The sequence below is a fragment of the Pteronotus mesoamericanus genome, unplaced genomic scaffold (genome assembly GCF_021234165.1).
Source record: "Pteronotus mesoamericanus isolate MK-2021 breed Mesoamerican mustached bat unplaced genomic scaffold, CSHL_Meso_final contig_78, whole genome shotgun sequence".
Lineage (NCBI taxonomy): Eukaryota > Metazoa > Chordata > Mammalia > Chiroptera > Mormoopidae > Pteronotus > Pteronotus mesoamericanus.
Genome location: NW_026555258.1, coordinates 6,084,501 through 6,107,718, shown reverse-complemented (window position 1 = coordinate 6,107,718; position 23,218 = coordinate 6,084,501). Strand labels below are relative to the sequence as shown.

The following is a 23,218-nucleotide window of genomic DNA, read 5'->3' as shown; positions in this document are numbered from 1 at the left end:
CCTAGCTTTCTCTCCTGGCTCCAAGCACTCACAGTTTATAGCCTTGGGGAAGTCGTTTCATCTTTTGGGGCCTCAGTTTCCCAATCCAGGGAGTAAGGGAAATGTCATGACCTCAGGAGGAAGTGGCGAGGTCAGGCACAGAGCTGCCCCAGAGCTTTGGGCTCTGCAGGTAAGCCAGCGGCCTTGTGGGCAGCTGGTGAGTCCTTTCGGCCCCCTCAGGCCTTTACCGTCAGGGCTCAGAGTTTTTTTTTGTTGGTTTGTTTGCTTGTTTTTTAGATTTTATTTATTTATTTATTTTTAGAGAGCGAGAAAGGGAAGAAGAGAAATGCCGATGTGAGAAACGGATCCTTTGCTCTCATACATGCCTGGACTTGGGACGGAACCAGCAACCCAGGCATGTGCCCTGACCTTAGGATGGAAGTGGTGACCTTTTGCTTTGTGGGAAAACGCCCAACCCACTGAGCCACGCCGGCCAGGGCAAGGCTCAGGTTTGAGGGCTCTCATGCCCTCACTGTCTGGGAGGGAGACTGAGGCTAGAAAGAGAAGGGGAACCAGAATCACACCCACACAACAGGGCAGGGTCCTTGACTTCTTTCCCTAAGCACCCTCCACATCCAGAGCCGCCTCGGGGCTGGATGAGCTGGTAGAACTGGCCAAGTCCTCCCCCTGGGGTGGAGAAAGAGCTGCTCTACGCCAGGGCAGGACACTCCTGGGATCTCCCTCCAGCCTCACCCACCTCACCCTCCATCCGGGAATGCTCTCGGTTGCCCAGTGCTGCGCCAGACTGTGGTTGTCTAGCGCCACCTACAGGGAACATGGAGAACGACATGCCGTGCAGCTTCTCTGAGCCCAGATACTTGGAACTCCTCGGGGCTGGAAAGGCAGGGGTGCGCGCAGAGCGCCGCTTGTGGCCGCCCAGGGCTCTGCGCCCTACCCGGGTGTCTGCCTGTGGCCTCCCCACAATCCCACTAAGGCAGGAATTACAGTAGTGAATCAAATCTAAGACGCTTTCACTTGAAAGATGCATCGTTTATTTTTGTGCCACTAAAAAAGAAAAAAACCCGCGCCATAAAACATGATACAGCGTTTCTTTATCACTAAGAAATTTTTTTATACTTATTGAAGTCATTCTTTTAAACTTGGATTTTTTTTTCATCCTGTATCATTATGGTGCATACATAAAAGTACAGTTATAACCAAAATAATTTAGTGATGATATTCCTGCAACTTTTGCACAGAGTCTGGCTTTACTCATCATTCTTTCATTCAGAGTCACCGAGGTCTGTGTCCTTCCAGACAATATTGCCCCGTGCCATCAAGAGCTTTTCTTCAGAGGATGCACTCTTGTCTCAGGGATGTCCTTCCAAGCTGCAAGTTTTGACATGCAAGTGCAGGTATTGACCCATAAGTCACAGCTGCTACCTGGTCACTAGAGTTTTAAAATACATCCTTGATTTCAGAAATGTTAAAATTGGGGTGGAAACCCATTTTAGGATGGGTAATATGCTCTTAGCGCTGCTTATTTGACAAAATTACTGGGCTTCCCCTAACTGGTGTGGCTCAGTGGGTTGGGCATCGTCCCACAAACTGCAAGGACATGTGTTCGATTCCTGGTCAGGGCATATACCTGGTTTGTGGACCAGAACCCTGGTTGGGGGCATGTGAGAGACAACTGATTGATGCTTCTCTTGCACATCGCTTCCCCTTCTCTAAAAATAAATAAATAAAGTCTTTTTTTTTTTAAATTACTGGGGAGCCAACTCTATGCCAGGACTGTACAAGAGACAGGAAATGCTGCCCCAAGCAAGACTGTCTCCTCCCTGCTCTCAGGGAGTTCACAGTGCCCCATGGAGACAGTCATCAAACAGATAGTACAGAGACATAATTGTTTAATGACCACAGTTGTGCTCTGAGAGGGGTCAGCAGAAGGCTTCCCTGAGGAAGCGGCATCGGAGCTCTGATGAATGAATAGGACCCAGCTAGGGAGGGAGGAGGAAGGCAGAGGAAAGGACGTCAGTGAAGGCGCTGAGGTCAGGGGGAGGGGATTTGGGGCTCCAGTATGGCTGGTGTTGTGATGAGTGAGGGGACCGTGGCAGGAATTGGAGCGGGGGCGGGGGGGGGCAGATCCCGAGGGTCTTTTTGCAAAACATAGTGGGAAGCCAGGGCAGGGCTTTAAGCTGAGACAGGCGCTGAGGCATGAAGGGGCTAAGTGACACGGCAAGTCACAGAAAGTGATGGAGACAGAAATGGGACTCAGGCCTGGCTGGTTCCCGTATCCATGCTTTTGACCCTCCCTGGAGGGGCCAGAGGGGACTGACCATCTGGTTCACCTTTGCAGTGCCCAGCTGAGGAGACTGGGGCTCGGGAAGGGGAACGGGCTGGCCCCAAGTCACACAACCGGACAGGGGCCAGTCTAGAGCCCAGATCTGCAGGCTCCCAACTCCCTTTCTCACCCAGCCTCAGGGGTCCTGGCCTGGCCTTGGCTATGGCCCCACCTCTCTGTGTCCCAGAGAAACTATCGGTGCTTAGAGGGCAAAGGGCTGTCCCTTCTTAAGTCCCAGGTAGCAGTATCAGCCAAGTGTCCCAGGTTCCCAGTTCGCACTGGTGGTGCTGGTTACAGCCTGAACCCCAGGGTCTCCGAGCCAGGCCGGGCTCCAAATGGAGCCAGAACCTTGATGCAGCCCGGTGAGACCTGAGACCGGCTCTGCGCTTTCCTCCAGCGACCCTGGGGACAGATCAAACTCCAGTCCCTCTGAGCCTTCCACCCAGGCTTGATGGCAAAAGGGCTCTGAGCACGTAAGGGCGCAGTGCCACGATCCCCTGTGGTCCAGCCCGGGACATCTGCGGCCCCCGCCCATCAGCACAACCCGGGACCAAAGATCCTGGGACAGACAGCTTACTGCTCTTGGGTAATTACTTTTTAAGGAAAAATTCCTAGAACTGAATTTGTTGTGTCAAAGAAATCCACATTTAAAGGTCTGGGTGAACAATCAGCAAATTTTCCTGGGATTTTGCGCCAACATCTACTGCTTTAGGAGTGTTCTCAGAGTGTGGCTTACCTCCTAAGCCACCAATAATGCCTGAGGGCCGTCTCTTTATTTTTGCTGGTCAGGTAGGCCAGTACCTCTCCCCTCCCCCCCACTTTTTTTTGCACCACTGGTCATTGAAGAGAGGTTTTCAGGTTCCGTGTACACCGAAGTGAACTACGGCGTCTGATAGGAAACGAAAAGGCGTGCACAGGCTGGGAGACAATATCTGCAAAAACATAGCTGGCAAAATATTTATCTAGAGATACGTAAGCACATTAATAAGAAGGCAATTTAAATCGAATAGACACCTCATGGAAGATCTACGGATGGCAAATCACCACACCATTAGTCTTAGGGAAACGTAAATTGAAACCATAATGAGATACCACTTCACACTTAGGAGAACGGTTAAAGTTGAAACCCAAAAAATGTTGACAAGAATGTACAGCCACTGGGACTCTCATGTGCTGTTGTTGGGAAGGAATGTAAATCGTGCAACCACTTTGAAAAACTGTCTGGCAGTTTCTTAAAACATGAAAAGTATACCAACTGTGTGATCCAGCTATTCCACTCTCAGGTACTTAGCCCGGGGAATGCAAACATTTGTCCCCACAAAGGCTTACACGCCAGAGTTCCCAGCAGCCTTATTTGTGATAGCTTATCTTTGGAAATTGCTAACGTATCCACCCATATGTGATTGAATAGGTAAACAAATCATAGCATTGCCTACTCAGCAAGAAAAGAGTGAACTACTGATAAACACATCCACAGAGAGGCACCTCAAAATAATTAGGTTGAGTGAAAAAAGCCACGTAAAGAAGAGTGCGTGCTGCATGATTTCACTCAGGAAAAATTCTGGAAAATGCAAACTGGCCTATAGCGACAGAAAGTAGGCCAGTGGTTTCTTTGGGAAGAGTGAGGAGGGAGCAGGAAAGAAGGGATGAGGATAAAGGGACACCAGTGCGGTGCCCTCGCAGGCCCCCGATCTGTCTCTTGCTTCCTTGCTTCAACGGTGCTTGAATGGAACAGACCAGGGACGCCCCTTCTCCCAGCCTCTGACCACCCTCCAGCCTCTTTTCCATCCCAGACATCCTCTCCCTCCCAGACCAGCCTACGCTGTTTCTCTGAGCTTAACTCCTTATTACCAAGCAACCATGTGCTCCCAAATTTGTCAAAATTATTCCAGCGAAGTGGAGGCCCTGTTGATTGCCTGGTCAACCTGCACCTGCGGGCCTCCTACACCTGCCTCTCTCTGGGCTTCTACTTCCAGTGGGACAATGTGGCCAGGAGGGAATGGGCCACTTACTTGCGAGTTGGCTGGGGAGAAGCATGAGGGCACCTCTTGCAGATGCAAAACCAGCGCAGCAACCTCGCCCTCTTCTAGGGGGTGCAGAAACTACGCCAGGATGAGTAAGGTAAAACTCAGGACGTCGTGGAAGCCGCTGTGGTCCTGGAGAAGAACCTGACCTAGGCCCTTTGTGTGCACTGGGTCACTGGGTTCTGCCTGTAGAGATTCTCTGCTCTGTGACTTCCTGGAGAGCCACTGCCTGGGCGAGCAAGTGAAACTCATCAAGAAAACAGGCAACCCCCTGACTCACCTCTGCAGGCCACCTGGCCCCCAAGCTGGGCTGGGCGAGCGGTTCTTCAAAAGGCTCATCCTCAAGCATGAGTAGGAGCCTTTGGAGCCCAGAGGCCTTTGAGGGGCCCCTCTGCACCCCCTTGGTGTCTGGCTTTTGTCTGAGCCAATTTCTGGAGCCCCCTTTCATGCCTTGGACCAAATGGAAATAATAAAGATTTTTGCAGCAAAAGAAAAGAAGCACCAAAAAACTTGATAGTGATGGAGATTTTCATGACATTCTCATTGTCTGAATTGCAGTGATGGTTTCACAGATATACATACAAACTCATCTAATTGTTAAATATATGGAGTTGATTATATGTTGATTACACCTCAGTAAAACTGTAAAGGAAAATAACAGATAACTGGGCCCCACCAAACCCACCCAATGATCACAGCTTCCACTTCTGCATTTTACAGAGATCCCAGGTCATGTCTATGCACACCAAAGTTTGAGAAGCACCGTCGAGCAAAAGCCTTCTGCCACCCATACCCCATGTCATCAAGACCTCCTGATAGAAGAAGTCATTAAGAGGGGGCTCTTCTCTCTGGGGACCTGCTGTGCAGGGGCAGAAGGTGTGTGCACCATAGCGCTGGTCGTTTTACAGACAAGGACCCTGGGGCCTTGGGGAATGAACTACATCTTAGGTAAGGGGCTCTTCTTGGTCACAAGTAACAGAAATCACATGCTTTAGTGCAAAAAGTGGAAGGGGCTATAAAAATACAAGGTTCCTGTAGGCAGTGGGAAAGGGGACTGGGGCAGGGATCAGGGCCGGGAGGTTTATGGAACCACAGTCACTTATGTGGGACTTTCTCAGCCCTGGCTCTCCTGGCATGTTCCCTCCTTCCTCTCCCTATGACAGCAACCTTTTCTATTTCTTGGTATGTGAGGTGTAAGAAGGTTCAGGCAGCCACAAAGACTGAGCCACTCGGTCTCTGGATCCCAGTTCCATATTTAGGGTAAAGAAACCTGATTGGCTCAGTTTGGACCAGTTATTCTCACCTCGGCTAATCAGCTGTGGCCAGACAGGCGGATGTGGTTCAAACACGGAGGGAGGAGAATGCAAAGGAGGAGGGGCAGAGGTTGGCCAGTGTTTTGGAATTTAGGATTTAGTCAGAATCACATGCAAGCTTGTTAAAATGCTACAGGTGCCCACACACTTGCCCAGCGCCACCAGATCTGTTTACATTGGTCCAAGGTAGGGCTCAGAAATGCACGTTTACCACCCTGATGGTTCTAAAGCTAAAGTCCCTTGGTTTTCACCTTGAGGAAACAGCTGGTCTAGGCAAGTACTCTGAAGTTATTTGGACTTGGAATCTGAATCACAGATCCCTATCATGGGAAAAAGCTTTAGGACTCTTTCAACCGCTAATGACAAAAGCTTGCTTACAATGACAGAAGCAACACTGGGCATTTGCAGGTGCTATAAATGGTAAATCCAGGAGGGTAGATGTAGCTTCAGGAACGGCAAGATTCAAGTACTCAAACCCGTGCCAAAATCTTTCTCTGTCCTCTGTTTAGCCTCTCCTAGTTGGCTTCATTATTAGGTTGGCTTTCTCCATGGGGTGACCTCCACAGAGCCTCAGGTTTTCATCCCACCAGCTTGGAAACTTAATTGGAAAGAGCAAAAAGTCCCAGGACAGATTCTCATTGGTCCGATTGGGTCATGTGCTCACCCTTAACCAATCTGCGGACAGAGAGATGCATTACTCTCATGGACTAGTCCTGGACCCCATCCTTACCACTGAAGCCAGAATTGGGATCCTTCCTTCGAGCTGCACCGACTGAGAGTGAAGGAAGTATGGTTTCTCCAAATAAAACCAGTGTGCCCCACAGCCAGGAGGAGCCCTGGGTGCTGAGTAGGTAGTAAAGACAGCCAGCAGAAATCATGGAAGACTTTTGGCTCAACACCCTACCCACAGAGGATCATGCTGTAGGCCTGCCTGATACCAGTGCTGCTACCAACCTCAGCCTTGGTGAGGGTCCCCTGCAGCAGACAGTCCCACTTGTGCTTGGTTCCTGACAGGCAGATGGACAGGTCAGTATCATTGCCACATTTGTCAAGACTGACTCAGCTTTAAGCAAAGCAAAGAACCCAGCCCAGGTCCTCCCAGTGAGTCAGGCCCAGCCTGAGCAAAGGAGTGGCGTTCAGGCGGGGCATCCTTACTAGGGACCATTCCAACTGGGATGGCCACCACCCTGTCATGTGAATGAGGAGACTGAGGTGCAAGAGAAAGCGGGGTTTGGTACCTAGTCCTCCTGCTTACCAATGTCTGCCTCTGGCTCCTCCTAAGTACAAACTGGGCCCCAGAGAGTTAAGTACAAAGCTTGCAAACTGGGTTTCATGGATTGATGCGAGCCCACAGGTGTGTTTTGTTTGGCTTGCACAAGGTTTACAAATGTCTGCTAGTCAATATGTTTAAACTGGGACATGTTACATAAAAGACCAGGTTTCTGGCTGCTTTTGTAAAAAAAGACTATCTGGCAGGATGGGCCCACATTCCTGCCTGTCAACATTTCCTAGTTCAACCTCCGACTAGTCAACCTTGGGCAGGGGGGTGGTGTGGGGGTGGGGGGCGACTTGTTACCTGAGCCAAGGGACTCATCTGAGTGGCTGACAGCGGTGTCTGCATTTCTTCATTTCCCAGGGGCTGGGCCCCGTGTGGGGCTCTGGGGTGGCACATCACCTGTGCATAGCCCCTCCCATCATTCACCTGCTTCATTTATCTCATTTAACCCTCTCAGCACCCTCAGAAGCAAGGACTGCAGAGCAGGGGACAGCCTAGTGGGGAGATGCGACCTGCCCAAGGTCACAGCACACAGGTGAGGCAGAGCCACTCAGGGTGGGGCGCCTGAGGCACCTGTCACAGGTCCAGGGTTCAGGCTGCAGCTCTGGAAGGCTGATTCATGCTCCCGATCACGGGAAGCTGACTCACAAAGAGGAAGCTGTGCTGCCAGGCCCAGCTGGGGGACAGTCCCAGCTCTGACCGGCACAGATGATGGGCCAGCAGGTGAGTCTCGCCGTCGGCCTTCCTGTCTACCAAACGGGGCACATGAAAAACATCTTACAGAAATGCTATCGGTGTTCAATGCAACCAACACTGCAGTGGAAAGTATTAAATGCCTGTTCAGAGACTGTGGACGCCCTTGGAAAGTAACTACGAACAAGACAGATGCAAACGGTGACAGGAGGAGGCTTGACCTGGGGTGGCGAACACATAACGCAGGTGATGTGTTACAGAATTGTAAACCTGAAACCTGTATAATTTTGTTAACCAATGCAACCCCAATAATCTCCATTTAAAAAATGGGGGGAAAATGGAGAAAAAACAAGTACAAATGAAACTCAAGATAACTATTAAAAAGAGGAAAAAAGACAGATATTGTTGCTATAGGGCCATTGTTCTTCACTAGGGGCCATTTTGCCCACCCCCAGGGGACATTTGGCAATGCCTGGATACACTTCTGATCATCGCAACTGGAGGGGAACGTGTTACTGGCATCCAGTGTCCAGACGTCATGAATGCTGCTAAACATCATACAACAGACCCCAGGACAAGGAATGACCCAGCCCCAGCTGATCGTTGTGCTGAGGTCAAGGAACCCTCCCACAGCAGGATCCAGACACTTAAACAGGTGATTATAGCAGAGTCTGATGACTGGGTGGAATCACGGGTGTGACCCAAGAAGGCTCCCTGGAGGAAGTGATACCCAAGCTGATGTGAAGGATTAACAGAAGTTAGGAAAGTAATATGGAAGAAAGTTGTTCGCAGTAAGAGGAGCAGCAAATGTGAAGGTTTGGAGAGTTAGAAAAAGAGCCTGACATTTTTAAGAAACTAAACTTTTTTTTTCTTTTTTGGAAAATTGCCCCCAGTTTTACTGAGATATAATTGTCAAGGAAGGAAACTTTCAGTGTGGCTGAATGGAAGTACGAGATGGGAAGCAACATTGGACCGTGAAAGGCTCTGTAGGTCACATTCAGAAGCCTAGACATCCCCCCGAGAGATAAGGAAAGGCACTCCAGCGACGGAACAGGGAGTGGGGCCTGAAGACCCTTCTCAGAAGGGCCTGGGGGCAGGGAGGCCCGGGACGGGGCTGCTGTGGGTAACCCAGGTGAAAGAGCAGGTCGGCTGGGAGTAGGAGAAGGAGGGTGAGAAGAGGTTTCAAGGACACCAGGAGGAGTCTTAACAACTAGTGGATGTGAGGGGTAAGACAGCGGGAGGCATCTAGGAGGTCCCTGGGCTTCCAGCTTGGGAAGCTGGAGAATGGACGTGCCATTCACAGAGCTGGGCTAAAGGTCGCTGAAGCCATGGGGCTTCCAGTGAGGGGGTCAGTTAAAAAACAAGCAAGTCCCCCTGGGATGAGAGCGGACACTATTTTGGGAGTTCTGGGAGTGCACCGCAGGGGAGGGCCTACCTGGGCTCGCAGATGGTTGGGAAGGGCCTCTTGAGAAAGTGACATCCAGGCTGAGCCCTGAGTGCTCCCCAGGAGCTGGCCGGGGGGGAAGAAGTGGGGCAGAGAAGGTGACCTGAGTTGGCAGAGAACTGGCACGTCCCAGCACAGCCTCTGTGCTGAACAGGCCATTTCAGGAACCACATCCCTCTTTGTAAATATCCATCCCAAGTTTAGGTCATCAGCTCTAAACAAAAGAGTGGGTGTATCCCTGCCTGTTTCTCATAGCAACCACCTTGCCACCTTCTAGCAGTTGTCTAAAATTTCTCCAGGAGTCAAGAAGTCTTTTCAGGCAGGTCTGCACAGATGGGCCCCTTCTAGGTCCCAGGCCCTTTTCTAATGTGCAAAGATTTCCGGCTGTGTAAACGAGGTCAAAATGGCCCTGTCTCACCAGACTTTTTCTCCTTCTAATCTCTTGACTCAAAGCTACTGGAAATGGAAAGTAGCTTCAATGGATTCTCTTTCAACATTTGGGGGACTTCCCCCATTTCCCTTGCCTCCTGATTAGTGAACTGGAGGGAGTCCTTACTCCCCCAGAAACGTGAGAGAGGCTCTCTTTCACGGGTCTGGAGTCCTGTCTCCAAATGACAACAAAAGCAGCATATTACCTCATTTCCGCAGGTGGCCACCGCCAGTTCCTCCTCTCCCTGCATGCCGGAGCCACACCTCCACCCTGCGTCTCTTCCTCTATCCCCTTGAAACTGGGATGGCCAGAGATTGCATGAGAATGTAACAAAATGATATTGGGCCAGGTCTAAGCCCAGCCTTTAAGGGGACTGGCAGTTTCCACTTCCGTGTTCTTGGAACTCCAGCCACCATGCTGTGAGGGAGCCCAAGCAGCTGCATGGAGAGGCCCGTGCAGAGAACTGAGGTGCCTGCCCCAACTCCTGGCCCCAGATGACAGTCCCAGCTGAGTTCCCAGTCCACATCCAGCATCCGCTTATAAGACCTGTGAGTGAGCCATCTCAGAAGTAGACCCCGCATGCCCAGTTGAGCCGTTCCTGTTGATGCTCTGAGAAAGAGAGATGAGCTGTTCCTTCTGAGCCCTGGCCAAACAACAAAATCATGGGCAAACAAATGATTATTTTAAGCCTCTAGGTTTTGGAGTGGTTTGTTACACAGCAATAGCTCACTGAAACAAGCAGCTACCGTTATTGAGCGCCTACAGCATGCCAGTAGGTACTGTGCTAAGTGTTCTATAGACACTAACTTGTTAACTTCTCACATCAACCTCATTAGAGAAGGATTTCTAGATGAGGAAGCCAAGGCTTGGGGAAACTAAACGGGCACACAGCTAGTGGGTATGAGGCCGGCTGACTCCAAAGACCTGGCGCGCGCTTGTGAGGAGTCCAGCTCCCCACGCAAACCTCTGTGCAATCCTTCAGGCCCGGTCGTAGGCTGTTACAGGGGTTTTGCATGGCAGGCCTCCCAGGGGGACACTGCCCTCTGCCCACCAGACTTGGGGCACAGCCAGGGCACTGCAGTCTCCGAGGGGAGTTGCAGTCAAGGAGGCAGGCCCCCTGGCTGGCCGAGCTCTTATGCATTCCCAGCCCAGGTGCCTCCATGTGAGGCCTCTATCTTGGGGGTTGTCAACCGAAGCCTTCCCCAGGTACTGTTGCCAAGATCTCCTTATTGGGAGCTGTGAGGAGACTTTGCTCTGACTCAGTACTTTTCCACTGCTAGCCCTTCCCCCTCTTTTCACCCCCAACACACACGCGGGTCCAGAAAACAGAAGGAGCGTTGTGTTGGGGGTTCCGTCAGCAGTGAGATGACTCCCCATCTGCACACATCTGACCCCTGCCTGGCGCTGTCCCATGGGGAGGTGGAACCCTGGGGGAGCTGGAACTTTCTCCTGCTTATTTCATCCCCAAGCGATTACTGGCTTGACTGCTACTCTCATTTTGGCTTGCTGTTTTAATGGGCTGCTGCGACACATGGCAGGCCAGCTTCTGACAACTTGCTCAACCGGCTTCTTTCAGAACACTTGTAGTGAGGGCCTCCGGGTATCTGGCTCTTCCCTGGACTGGCCTTGGTGCCCGTGCCCCAGGCTTTCTGGAATCCCAGCTCGTCTCTGTTCCCTGTGCCCTGCACCCTCTAGTTCCTGGGTCACATCTTTCATAATCTGACTCACACCATTTGTGACAAAGCTCTCATTGTGACCTCCAGAAAAGATTCCCTATTTCCGCTTTGGAGTATTAGACCCTGTAATAGTCATGGGAGTGGCCAGCATATATTGAACACTAGCTAAGGTCTAGGCATGGGCTAAGTGTTTTACCAACATGCTCTCATGAAATGCGTGCGTACATACAATACTTCGAACAGCATCTGGACATAGTAAGGGCTCATAAATGGCACCTAGTTCCACCCAAGAGCACTATTGTACCCTGTGAAGGAGGTACTATTATTCAACATCCCCATTTTGGAATTGACAAAACTGGGGCCCTGAAATGCTGAGACAGTGAAAACTAAGTAGTGGAGCAGATCTTTCCATGAGACAGCGCTCCCTCCTTGGCCTGTTGTGCAAATTCTATTGAATAAGAAACCGATGGGTCAAGTACAGGTCACGAAGGACATCTTTTTGAAAGATTTTCATCAGAATACGTAGTTTAAAATGGAGAGGGTTCCACCCTGGCTGGTGTGGCTCAGTGTATTGCGTGCAGGTCTGTGAACCAAAAGGTCACCTGTTTGCTTTCCAGTCAGGGCACATGCCTAGTGTGCGAACCGGTCCCCAGTGGGGGACATGCGAGAGGCAGCTGATCGATGTATCTCTCCCTTTCTTGCTCCCTTCCACTTTCTCCAAAAATAAATAAAATCTTTTTAAAAATGGAGAAGATTTCAATGCTTGAAGTAGCAAGCTTCAGTGTCTTAGAGGTATTTTTCTTTATGTTATTAGAAAACAAAATTCAAGTGAATAAATTTGAAGATATAATTAGTTTCATTAAGTGATTCATGAGTAGGGTAGCATCTCATCTAGCAACTAGAAGCAGGCTCCAAGGGGCTATACAAAATGGAAGGTTTTTATAGGAAGAAGCCGGGGGGGGGGGGCGTCAAGGGAGTTATTAACAAAAAAAGGAAAGGATTATTTTTAGATCAGAAATCTCTGGGTGGAGGGGAGGGGCAGATATCAGGCAGACTGTCTCTTCTTTCTACTGGGGGTATGGGGAACAGAGTGGGCTCAGGTGACAGATTATCTTACTTGTGCTTGACCAGAAAATTCTAGACTGATTGATTAAGATTACATTTCTGGGAGAAATTGAAACTGCAACTAGATCGGATATTAAATCTACGTTTGGTATCGTGGGCTTTTAGCACAAGTGATGCCATTTTGGGCCTGCAAGTATTCCTTTTAACCATGTAAAACACCACATTTCAGAAAGGACTCCAGAAAATCATCCCAATATAAGTTCTCCACCAGCACCACCAACATGTGGTTTAATTCTGTTAATTCACCCTTTTCCTTCTTAATATAAATAAGTCCAAAGCCTCAGTGAGGAGAGGCCAGTGTTCCTTTTCTCAAGTGCCAAGAACACTAACAAAAAACTGTCTCCTAGACCTCCTCCTTTGACCTAGAAACTCTTCAAGGTCAAGCTCAAATTAGTTCTAGCTGATTTCACTTCTACAGGCTGCCAGGTTAAAGTAGTCAAGAGAATGGGCCATTCCAGGAAATAAGGTAGCTGCGTGACCTTAAGCAAATTGTTTAACCTCTCTGATCCTTAGTATTCTCATCTGCAAACTGAGAACAAGACTAGTACCTAATCCATGGGGCCGTTGCAAGGAATCAATGAGGTAATACTTGTAAGGCCTGCACAGAACAGGGCTGGACAGGGTTTTTATGATTCCTAATTACCAGAGAGAGTGGTAGCTATGTCCAGGAAGGCTGGGATCCCTTCAGAATGAGGACCAATTTTCAATGAGAATCTGTGCTCAGAGAGCCTCCCCAGAACCAGCCCTCCCTGGGGCATGGTCTCCATGCCAGCTCAGTTTAACTCTTCCAGTCTCTGAGTCAAAGATCTTAACCTTCAGAGAATATCAAAATCACGCAGAGAGCTTGTTTACCATGCATATGCTTAGAGCTCTCTCTGTAGGAGTCTTCCCCAGGTTTGGGGTGAAGCCAAGGGTTGGGTATGTTAGACCAACAAGCCCAGTAGTTCTGAGTCTGAAACCCTGCCCTATACCAGGAATAGGTAGACTTTTTCTATAAAGAGCCAGAGAGTAAATACTTTGGCTTTATGGGCCAAAGGTCTCTGTCACAACTGCTTGACTATGCTACTGTAGCACAAAAACAGCCAAAGACTTTAATTAAATGAAGGGATGTGACTGTGTTCCAATAAAACTTTATTACAAAGACAGGCAGGGGCCAGATTTGACCTGCGGGCCACAGTGACCCAGCCCCTGCTTCCCACCATGTCTCTTCTATGTATAACCAATAATAAAGACATAGACATGGGTATTAAAAAAAAGTGATATTTCTTTAATTTAAAATTATGCCCTGGAAAGAACCAGTCAGTTTAAGTGATCCAGGCTTCCTTCTTCTGTATATCCAATTGGAACAGACACAGTATCGGCTCAGATTGCCAAGCCCAGGGAAAAACCCAACCAAGTCGAAAGTCCTCAGGAAGTGCCTGCAGCTACCCTGCCAGAGCCAGCAGGCTCCTCGGAGGGAGGCGTGCCCCGGCTGCCAGGTGCTGCTGCTTTGCAGCCACGTTGAGAAGAGCTTTTCTTCTGCCGCCCACCCCTCACGGGCCCACTTTCTCTCCATTGCTCTGTAGCTGGCCCTGCCCATGTCCTCCCCACACAGATCAGTGGCAGGGGAGTCATCTCCCGACGGTCTTTAGGGGCACCTTTGTGTGACTGCAACAATGAAGCTAAGCAACTCTCAACGCACATGCCCAGAAGGGCAGCACCTTCGTTGTTTAGCTGAGATCCGGAGCCTTGAGTTGTAACCATCAGTCATGTCTGATCAAGGCTCCAGCAGCCAGGTGGCGGGCTTGGGAAATGACCTGAAAGATGTGAGAGTCTCGGTGATGATTCAACCGATTTCACTCTGAAAGCGGAACAGACAAATGCCATCTGGGTAAACTCCCTACAAACAGGACAGTGTCAGGAGGAACAGGGACCACCACCTCCTTCAGAACTCCAAGGTTTGTGTGCTCTCCCGTAGCACAGAAATCAAAGGTCCCACTTCTTAAGTCGGCGACGCCCCCACCTCAAACATTCAGGGCCAGTGAGGCCTGCAGATTCGCCCAACCAGCCAGTGGGATTCTCTAAAAAACCCAAGGCTCTGAGTAATGTGTGCGGGGCGTCCAGGGTGTGATGCAGAACGGGCTTTTTTTTTTTTTTTTCCTGCAGTTTTGGAAATCTGCAGTCAGTAGAGAAGAAAGGAGGCAGGGCATGGCCAGAGGGGCCCTTGGAGATCCTGGAGGCCTTCCCGGGAGGGGTTTGTATACAGAATAAATCCAGCTGGCTTGAAGCAAGCCTTCTGGAAGGAGCCAACAGGCCACCACAGTCCCACTGCAGTGGGGCACCAAGTGTCCACACTGGTTGGCTTTCTTGAAAATGTGCAGCACCCAAAGCCTGACGCTTGACCTGAGTCACAAGCTGTTGGGACAAACCACTGGAGGGCTGCCCGGGGGATCCCGTGGAAGACCAGACGACGGCCAAGCCATGCCCACCACACCCAGCGTTCCTGAGCCCGGCCGGCCACATCCCCGGTAGATCACAGAGGCAGCCCAGGGCACTCCCAAGGGCCCCTGCTGTGTGCGGGGTGTGGGGCAAGGGCACGGCATTGACCAGAGTCCCCTGAGAATGGAGGTGCAGTGAGGGGGAAAGGCTGGGGCTTCTCCTCAGGCCCCATCGCTCTGCCTCCTGAGGGAGGAAGAAGATATTACCGCGCTCCTCTCAGCACCGCTGACATTATCTGACCGAAAAGATGGCACATGGTGGGGGGCACTCAGCACAGACACCCCTCCTCTTGCTGTGTGGCTGTGTGACAATTCCCCAGTGAGAGCCTCCCTTACAAGTGTCCTACACTGAGGCTGGGTCATGTCACAAGCCCTGGCTCATGACAACACATGTTCCATCACCAGCGCCTGACTAGTCTTTGGGTTCTTAACAAGGCAGCTCGAACGGTGGGAGTAAGAGGATTTGGGTCTCCAGGTCCCAACAAGTTCCTCTTCCCAGTCCCCTTCTTTTCTCGAAAATAGTGGACCTCCCCAGTGTCTATTAAAGAGGGACCTGTCCAGGCGGCCGGCCCTAGCCAACAGCCAGCCACAGAACACTCCTACAAGACCACGGCAGTGTCATCCAATCGCAGCAGAAGGCCGGCTCGGTGCCAGCCCTCACTGGATAATACTGTCTGGCTGCCCATTCTGGGCCATCTGCCCAGGGTCAGAGGCGGGGGCAGGGTTGGGTGTGTTGCTCTGCAGGTAGCGGCGGAAATCTTTGATCATGGGCCGGAGGACCTGGATGAGGACGCTCAGGGCCGCCTGCGTGCCCTCCATGGCCTGGGCCTGGCGCTCCTGGGCACAGGCCTGTACCTCCTGCGAGCGGCGGATCATCTGCAGCAGGTCATTCTGCTGCTCCAGGTGCTGCGCGATCTCCTTCACGTGCAGATTGGTGACCCGCTGCTCCTGGATGAGTTTGGCCGAGTTGAGGGCTATGCGGCTCTTGAGCGCCTGAGGCTTGACGGAGGGGTCAGCGTGCTGGGTGATCATCTCCACAGGTGCCTCCGCCGGCAGGGGTGGGGGGGCCTCCGCTGTGCAGTACTCCACCACGCCCTCTTCCAGCGTGTGATAGGTGGTCTCTGTGGGGACTGTGGGAAGAGCAAAGGCAGTGTCAGGTCACCTTCTGGAAAGAGTGGAGCTGGGCACGTGGTGTGGGGAGGAAGCCCTTAAGACCGGTGCTGGGGAATTCAGGCCTCCTATGGCTTTCTAGCTATTCATGTACCTCACTAAATCTAGACTCTGAGGGGTTTTAGAATCTTAATCTCCTTGGTAACCAAAGGGTCAGTCGCAGGTCTGGCAAAAGCAAAGATGCTAATAATACTAGCAAAAAATTTTGAGCACCTTCTATGTGCCAGGCACTGTGCTAAGCCCTTTGCACGCATTAGCTTGACAGATCCTCATGATGCCTAGAGGTAGGTCCTGTCATATTCATTTTCAGAAATGAGGAAACAGACTGAGAAACACGAAGTGACTTGTCTAAGGTCAGCTTTTTCAGCAGGTGCAGGAAACAAACCAGGTCTCCCCAAGCCATTGTCCGTAGTGCTCAATACCACTCCACGGGGCTGCTTCTGGCTCATAAAGGCAGGGCCACATGCTGCCGGTGGTGCCAGGACACAGCAGACATCTACATGAGCTGTTTGTGGCTACGCTAGTCCTACCTCCTTCAGTGCCTTCTTGACTTGTAGCCTCGTTTGGCCAAGCAGAAAAGGAGGTGGGAGGGGGGTGGCAAAGTGCCCAACAAATGCCTCCCTGTCTCCTTGATCACCCTGGTCAATGCAATACCCAAAGGTCCTTTCCGTTCCAGCACAGCAATTGGTTTAGGCCAGTGCTGGATCCCCTGACCCACCCCAATACCCTGGAGAAATATGGCACTGTGGGGGATGGCACTCACACCCAGTTCATCAAAGCCCCACTGAGAATCAGTGATCGGTACACTTTATAACCCAGTACAAAGAAGCAGTTAAACAGGTACCGGTGCAAACCCTTATCTGAATGAAAAAAAAGTTCAACCCAAGCCAGCTCCATTGCTATTCACGGTTGAGAACCTTTGAAGGAACTCTTGGTGGGCTGCTTGGGCCTCCCTGCCTAGGGGAAAGGTCAGTCTTCTCCACCCTTCAATGCCACCATCAACTGTGTGTCCCCACCCCAACCAAAAGGCCCCTTTCTCTTCTGAGAACCTTCTTAGGTTCTCCTAACTGACAGTGCAGTTACTCGTACACGTCTTATCTGTCCTACTAGACTATCACCGGTCTCTGCCTTACACACTTTGATAATCCCAGTGCCAAGCACAGGGTTGGACACAGAATAAGTGCTGTTTGATGAGCGTGTGAATGACTAGATTAACACCAGGAACCATGAGGTTCCTCAACTGTGCCTGATGAATGTTCACCACACTGAAAACTCAGAATGTCCCCGTCCAGAATGCATGTCTAACTTGGGCATTATCATTCCCATCTATCCACTCATTCAACAGCTATATCCTGACTGCTTACTATGGGCCAGGCCCTGTGATTAAGTCCTCGGGGGATATAAACATGGTCTGTGTCTTCAAGGACCACACACTTCAGTCATGGACATGAATGGTGGCAAAACACAGTTGAGAGCAATTCAGCTCATCAGAAGTCCAGACTGTGTGCTGAGGGAGTCCCAGAGAGAACAAGATCACTTCTGTCCGAGGAGCTCTTGGAAGGTCTCCTGTCTTCCAAGACTCCTATCTGACCTTTGACCCTTTACAGTCAACCTTCCCCAGGCTGCCCCATCTCTTGCTGGCCCTTCCCATTTATGCACGCTGGACTGGGCAGGAGAGGTCACTCACTCTGTGTCAGGGTGACCGTGGCTGTGGCTGCAGTAGCCGGGGGTCCGAGGGCCACGGGGTGGATCTCTGTGGTACTGGGTAGGCTGATGATGGTGGCCTCGCCCAGCAGATTGCAGATGCGCTGTTGCATGGGAGTGAGCAGTACGGGGGCTACAGCTGGGCCACCGCCACTACTGCTACCACCTGTCCCTGGCCCACCAGCTCCATCTTCCTCAGTGGGCCCTGGGGCCTCACCACCCTCCACGGCTGCCCGGACCTGGGCAACCTTGCGACGGACCTCGGTCTTGAGATCAGACCACTTCTTCTTGACCTCTGGCAGCTCTCTGCGGCAGGTGGCCACAGCGTTAACCCTTCTCAGGATGCTGTGCCAGGCCGCGCTCTTGGCAGCCAAGGGGACCCCGGCGTTGAAGTGGTTCACCAGCAGGTGCTTCTTCAGTTCCAGCTCCTCCACGATGATCTCCACCTCTCGCTCAGAGAAGTTCATCTTCCTCTTTTTGGCTGGGACGGCCATGGCCTCTCCCTACCCCTTCTTTTTAAAGAAATTATAATCCCTTCAAACGCCCAATTCCCTTTCTCTTCTTCCTCAGCCTCGCCGGTCACCCACCCCCATACATGGGATAGCCTGGGCTTGCCCAAGGCCAAGCCCTAGGCCTTTGGTAACCCCCCTCGTTACGCAAAGTGCGTAGGGCCCAGCGCCGACCGGCCCAGCCGCTGCCAGCCAGCTGCGTAATGGCTTCCTGAATCTGCCTCTTCCGCCGGGGTGTGCGGAGATCCGCCCACTTCCCCTCTTCCCGCCTCCCAGCGCTTCTCCAGGGGAACCCGCCCTCCCGGTTGGTCGTGGCTCAATATCAGGCCGCTCACTGGTTCTTTTGATCTGTCGTTCAGCTCCAGAGCACGCCCACTTACTGGAATTGGCCTGATTGTTGGTCTAAAGGTGTGTCTGTCGCTGCAGAGCGCTCCACCCACTGTCTTTATTAACTTCCAGTGAAAAATCGTTGTTCAATTATCAATATTACGACTATTACGCTATTAAGTTCAGCTATTTTATTGGTGGTTTAGGGAGTTAGGTTTTCAAAACACTGCCTCCTGATCATCCCCAGTGTTTTTGGCTGGAGCCGTTGGCCAATTAATATTTAATTCCACCCAAGGGAGCAAACTGGTGTGAGCTACAGCTCACAATTACTCCTCACACAACTCCCAGTTTCCTACCGAAGACTACGATCTCTTCGTACAGGACCTTTCCTCCCATCCTTACGATTCAGAAGTCTAAACAGAGTTACTCAATGGGAACTGGACACGGGTCCTTCCTTCTGTCAATCATATGACTTCTGCCTATAGCGGTGTGATTTCCTCTCTTGGGCCCGGCTCAGCCAATCCCCGCCTCCCTCAGTTTGAATCGGCCCAGGCTAAGACGGAATCGCCCCGCTCTCTCCATTGATCGGGGTTGTCCAGAACGATATGGGCAGTCCTTGGGGAGATTCCGGCCCCTCCAGGTGGTAGTTCGGGACTGTGACTGGCCAGTGGCGAGCCTAGGGGCGTGGCCAGAGAGGCGGGGCAGTGGGGCGGGGCTCCCGGAAGCGGCCCCTCCCGCCAGTTTGCCGGCACCTCGGAACCCGCGCTAGCCGTCTGCGAACACCCGCGTGTCTTCCGCGCTCTCCTCGCCGCCCGGCGCCCCTGTCTCGCGCCCGATGGTGAGCAGTGTGTTGTGCCGCTGCGTGGCTTCCTCGCCGCCGGACGCTGCCGCCGCCGCCTCGTCCGCCTCGTCCCCGGCGTCTGTAGACCCGTGCGGCGGCGCCGTCTGCGGGGGCCCGGACCACCGGCTGCGCCTGTGGAGCCTCTTCCAGACGCTCGATGTTAACCGCGACGGCGGCCTGTGTGTCAACGACCTGGCCGTGGGACTCCGACGCCTGGGACTGCACCGCACCGAGGGCGAGCTCCGGGTAGGCGGCGCGCACCGTCCGCGCGGGTGGGGAGGGAGGCTCCCTTCGTCTCCTAGATTACAGGGAGGTTCGGGTGACAGGTATGGACGGCCTGGATTCTTGGGCTGCCCGTTGGAGCGTGGCAGGTCTGCTGGGCGGCCTCTTGGGCTGGGTGGGACCCCCCAGTGAGAGATGAGTACCCTATTTATTCGCTGGTGGGAGTGGAACTCCTTCTTGACCTCTATGGGCGTTTGGGTCACGGGGAACGGCTCTTCGTGGGCACAGGTGGGCACCTTCTGGGCCCTCTGATGAACGAAAAGCCCCTTCCTGCTCCGGCTTTTCCCAAAGCTAGAAAGGTCAGGTATCAGAAGTCGGCCTTTCCTCACCTCCCGACCTGAGGGGCCTGATGCCTCCCCCTACCCACCATTGACGGGTTCATCCATCCTCTTCCAGCGGCGCCCCCCTCCCTCCCCCTCTGGTTTCCATGCCAGCCTGTGGGCCCTGATCTGGTTCCTCTCAGAAGCATGTGGGAGTTGGCGGGGGGGGGGGGGGGGGGAAGGGAACTGGGGTTTTAGGCAGATCTGCGATGGGTGTGGGTGGTGAGGACTGACAGCTCTCCTGGTTTAGGTTCCTCCCTGTTGACGTGCTTATTCGGAAAATGGGATTATGATCCCTTGCGGGGTTGCTGGTTAGGATGAACCTAGGGGAAAATACTTCCTAAAAGTGAAAGTGTTACACATCTAGGAGGGGATATCTCACTTTTGCTCAGGAGTGGGCCCCTGGCCAAAGGGAAGGTGGGAACGGACAGTGGCCGTCTCCCGGCCTGCCAGAAAGAGAAGTGCTGTCCTTTCTCTGTAAGAATCTCAGGTAGAGGCTGTTTCCCCCCCCCCCATCTCCTGGTATGCTTTCCCCTCTGGCTTTGTAGCTGTAGCTTCCCTTTCCGGAGTATTTCATTTACTTGTGGCTTAGCCTGATTTACAACCCGGAGGAGGACTGCTGAGTATAAACTTTACCTTTGTACATAAAACCATTAGAGAATCTTGCAGCCAAGTGTGGAAAAAAATCGGGTAAAATGCCAGAGAGTTACCGTATACCTATTTTTTGGTTTGATGGGTACACACAAGAAGGTGTTTTTAACTCATGTCCAAGGTGTCTTGGATTAACATCCAACGTATTTAGTTAACCTACTTAGGATCTCCCTAAGGAAGAAGACCAAGGGTGATTCTATGCAAAATAGAACCATCGGGTTAAATCCAAGAGGTTTAGAGACAAGTTTAAAAAATTTAAATAAGTTTTACACAAAATGGCAGTGTGAGCTCAATATTTTCCCATACATAACTGATGAATAAATCACTTGGAAAGATAGCATGGCTAAATTCAGAAAGTCTGTTCTGCCTTATGGACTCAGGGATGTGTGGGCCCAAGTTTACCTTTCTGCTTGTATGAACCTATGCACTGGACATATGCTGCCAGGCACATCGAGAGCACCTGCCTGTGGCAGTGTATTCCGTGTTCGTGCTATGCTTAGTGCCTCAACCAGAGTCACAATGTTCTTGTGATTCATAGTGCATCTGATATTGATCCTAATCCATTTTTTTGGCAGCAAATTTCTGCAGGCAAATAAGGAGAAAGTTATCATTTTTCTTTCCAAAAGGTGTTGAAAGAAGCCTTTTTGATTAACCAAAAGTTGTCTAGCTCCTTGGTCATATTGTCTCTAAAATTTTTTTGACTCTGTGACTGATCTAAGTTCTATGCCATGAAACAATTCTTTTTTATTCCCTTGGTATGTGAATTTAGTATGGACTGTATTTCTACAACTCTTACAGCTTTTGAAAAAGTTAAATTATTATACAGCTTTGAGAATGGGAATGATTCGTTTTATTCGTTTATTACCTGTAGAGGAGTACAAGTTAGTCTTCCAGGGAATGGTTTAAGTATTGAGAGAATCTGCTTTGTTTTAAGTAACTGGACAACAGGAAGGCACCCTGCCTCATGAACCCCTGTACCACTTCCTGTTGAAATCGTATCAAAACTGCAGTGCTTCAGTTTTGCAGAACTAGCAAAGCCAAAAGAGAATTGGGGGCCCTTCGGTTAGAAATGGGTCATCTGCCATGGGAATAGAGGTTGAAAAATACATCATCAAACTTTGGCAGCTGCTCCATACGACCCTTAGGACCAGTCCGAAATGCTAGGGTTTGCTCAGGAATCAGCTCTGAGTGCTTATCAGTGGGTGATGGGTGAATCCAAGCCACGCGACTATCAGAGCCTCTTGCTAGCTTACAACAGGTTGGGTGAAGTTTTCTTCAGAAATGAACTAGGAGTTTTTGGCATCTGCCTTTTTGCCCCTTCCCGAAAGAAATTGGGACAGCCGAGAAAAAGTTACTTAAAATGGTAGTGGGCAGAGAAACTGATGGCAGCCAGCCAGGGAAATTTTCTTTGTAAAGGACATGTGAACTAGAAGCCTGTCGTGGGACAAAAGACGGGAAGGGTTTATTAAAGGAAGAAAAAAAGATGACGACAGCGGTAGTGACTTTGGGAAATGAGGCTTCAGCTGGAGCTAATTATAGCATTGCCTATTTAAGGCATTTTCATGTGACCAAACAAAATCTTTGTCTTAAAACAAATTTAAAACAAAGTTTACAACTCAGGCAGCCAATTAGAGGAAGAATGCAAGCTGGGTTAAATGTAAACAGTTGGCCCTTTAGCTGAGGCTTTTGGGACTATCGTAAGGAGCTGGTGTTTAATGCAGGTGAGGATTCTAGAAGATGGTGTGATTTGCTGATTTAGAGACTTGTCTATGCACCAGCTAGTTTAAGCCCCACAATAACTTTGTGAAATAGGCAAAACAGGGCGTTCACCCCACTTTCCAAAGGAAGGAACAGAGGTTCAAAAAGACTATGAAACAACCTCAAACTCATTTGACCAGTAAGGAATTAGACCAGAGAAAGAACTGGAACCAACTACTATTTGGGCTCCACTCCTCTTTACCTGTCCTGTTGTTTCTAAGGGACATGACAAGCATTTGCACTGCTGCTCGTGGGCTTTTAGGAGAACTAAAGAAAGACCAGGTGAGATCAATTTATAGAACCATGTCTGTTTTTCCCAAAATAGGTTTCAGGATTATCCAGAGATTATCCTGTCAAAGAATGAGAATCCACCATGCCCTAATTTCTCCTTGACCCAAGCCTTGCTCATGAGGCAATCTCTGTTGACTTAAAATAATTGAATGGAAGATCATTAAGGTCAAGTTGGTATTGCTTAATCAGACGGCACTGTTAAACTCTGGACCTTTTAAATGTGTGGCCATTTGGGGGGAAGCTGGACTTAAATAAGATGGTCTACAGAAAAAAGAAGTCGTTTTTTTTCCCATAGAAAAGGGATAGATGTCATTTGATATAATAAAATGACCCCTTAGAAAAAGAAAAATACTATTTGCAGCTTGGATTGAGTTGGTAGAGTAAACTTATTGTGTTATATTGTTGCAATATTGGTCCCTAGTTCCAGGTAATTATCATCAAGATAGGGGATTTTTGCCCTGGCTGGTGTGGCTCAGTGGATTTGAGCGCCAGCCTGGGAACCTGAAGGTCACCAGTTTGATTTCCCAGGGGCACAGGCCTGGGTTGTGGGCCAAATCCTTAGTTGGGGGTGTGCAAGAGGCAAC

At 50.8% G+C, this 23,218-nt stretch overlaps 2 protein-coding genes across 3 annotated transcripts in view; one reads left to right on the top strand and one right to left on the bottom strand.

Annotated features, from left to right (window-relative positions):
• Window positions 1-15,317: 15,317 nt before the first annotated feature.
• NAIF1 (nuclear apoptosis inducing factor 1) lies at window positions 15,318-18,321 on the bottom strand. Its single transcript, XM_054584866.1, has 2 exons — window positions 17,639-18,321; window positions 15,318-15,911 (listed from the first exon to the last, which is right to left on the bottom strand). The coding sequence occupies exons 1-2, from the start codon at window positions 18,147-18,149 to the stop codon at window positions 15,439-15,441; spliced, it is 984 nt and encodes a 327-aa protein (XP_054440841.1). The 5' UTR covers window positions 18,150-18,321; the 3' UTR covers window positions 15,318-15,438.
• Window positions 18,322-19,326: 1,005 nt separating this feature from the next.
• The window catches only part of SLC25A25 (solute carrier family 25 member 25), a 30,702-nt gene continuing 26,810 nt past the window's right edge, over window positions 19,327-23,218 (top strand). For both annotated transcript variants that reach the window (XM_054584321.1, XM_054584319.1), the window contains exon 1: window positions 19,327-19,578. In XM_054584321.1, coding sequence (XP_054440296.1) covers window positions 19,327-19,578 — 252 coding nt within the window. The remainder of the gene's footprint in view (window positions 19,579-23,218) is intronic.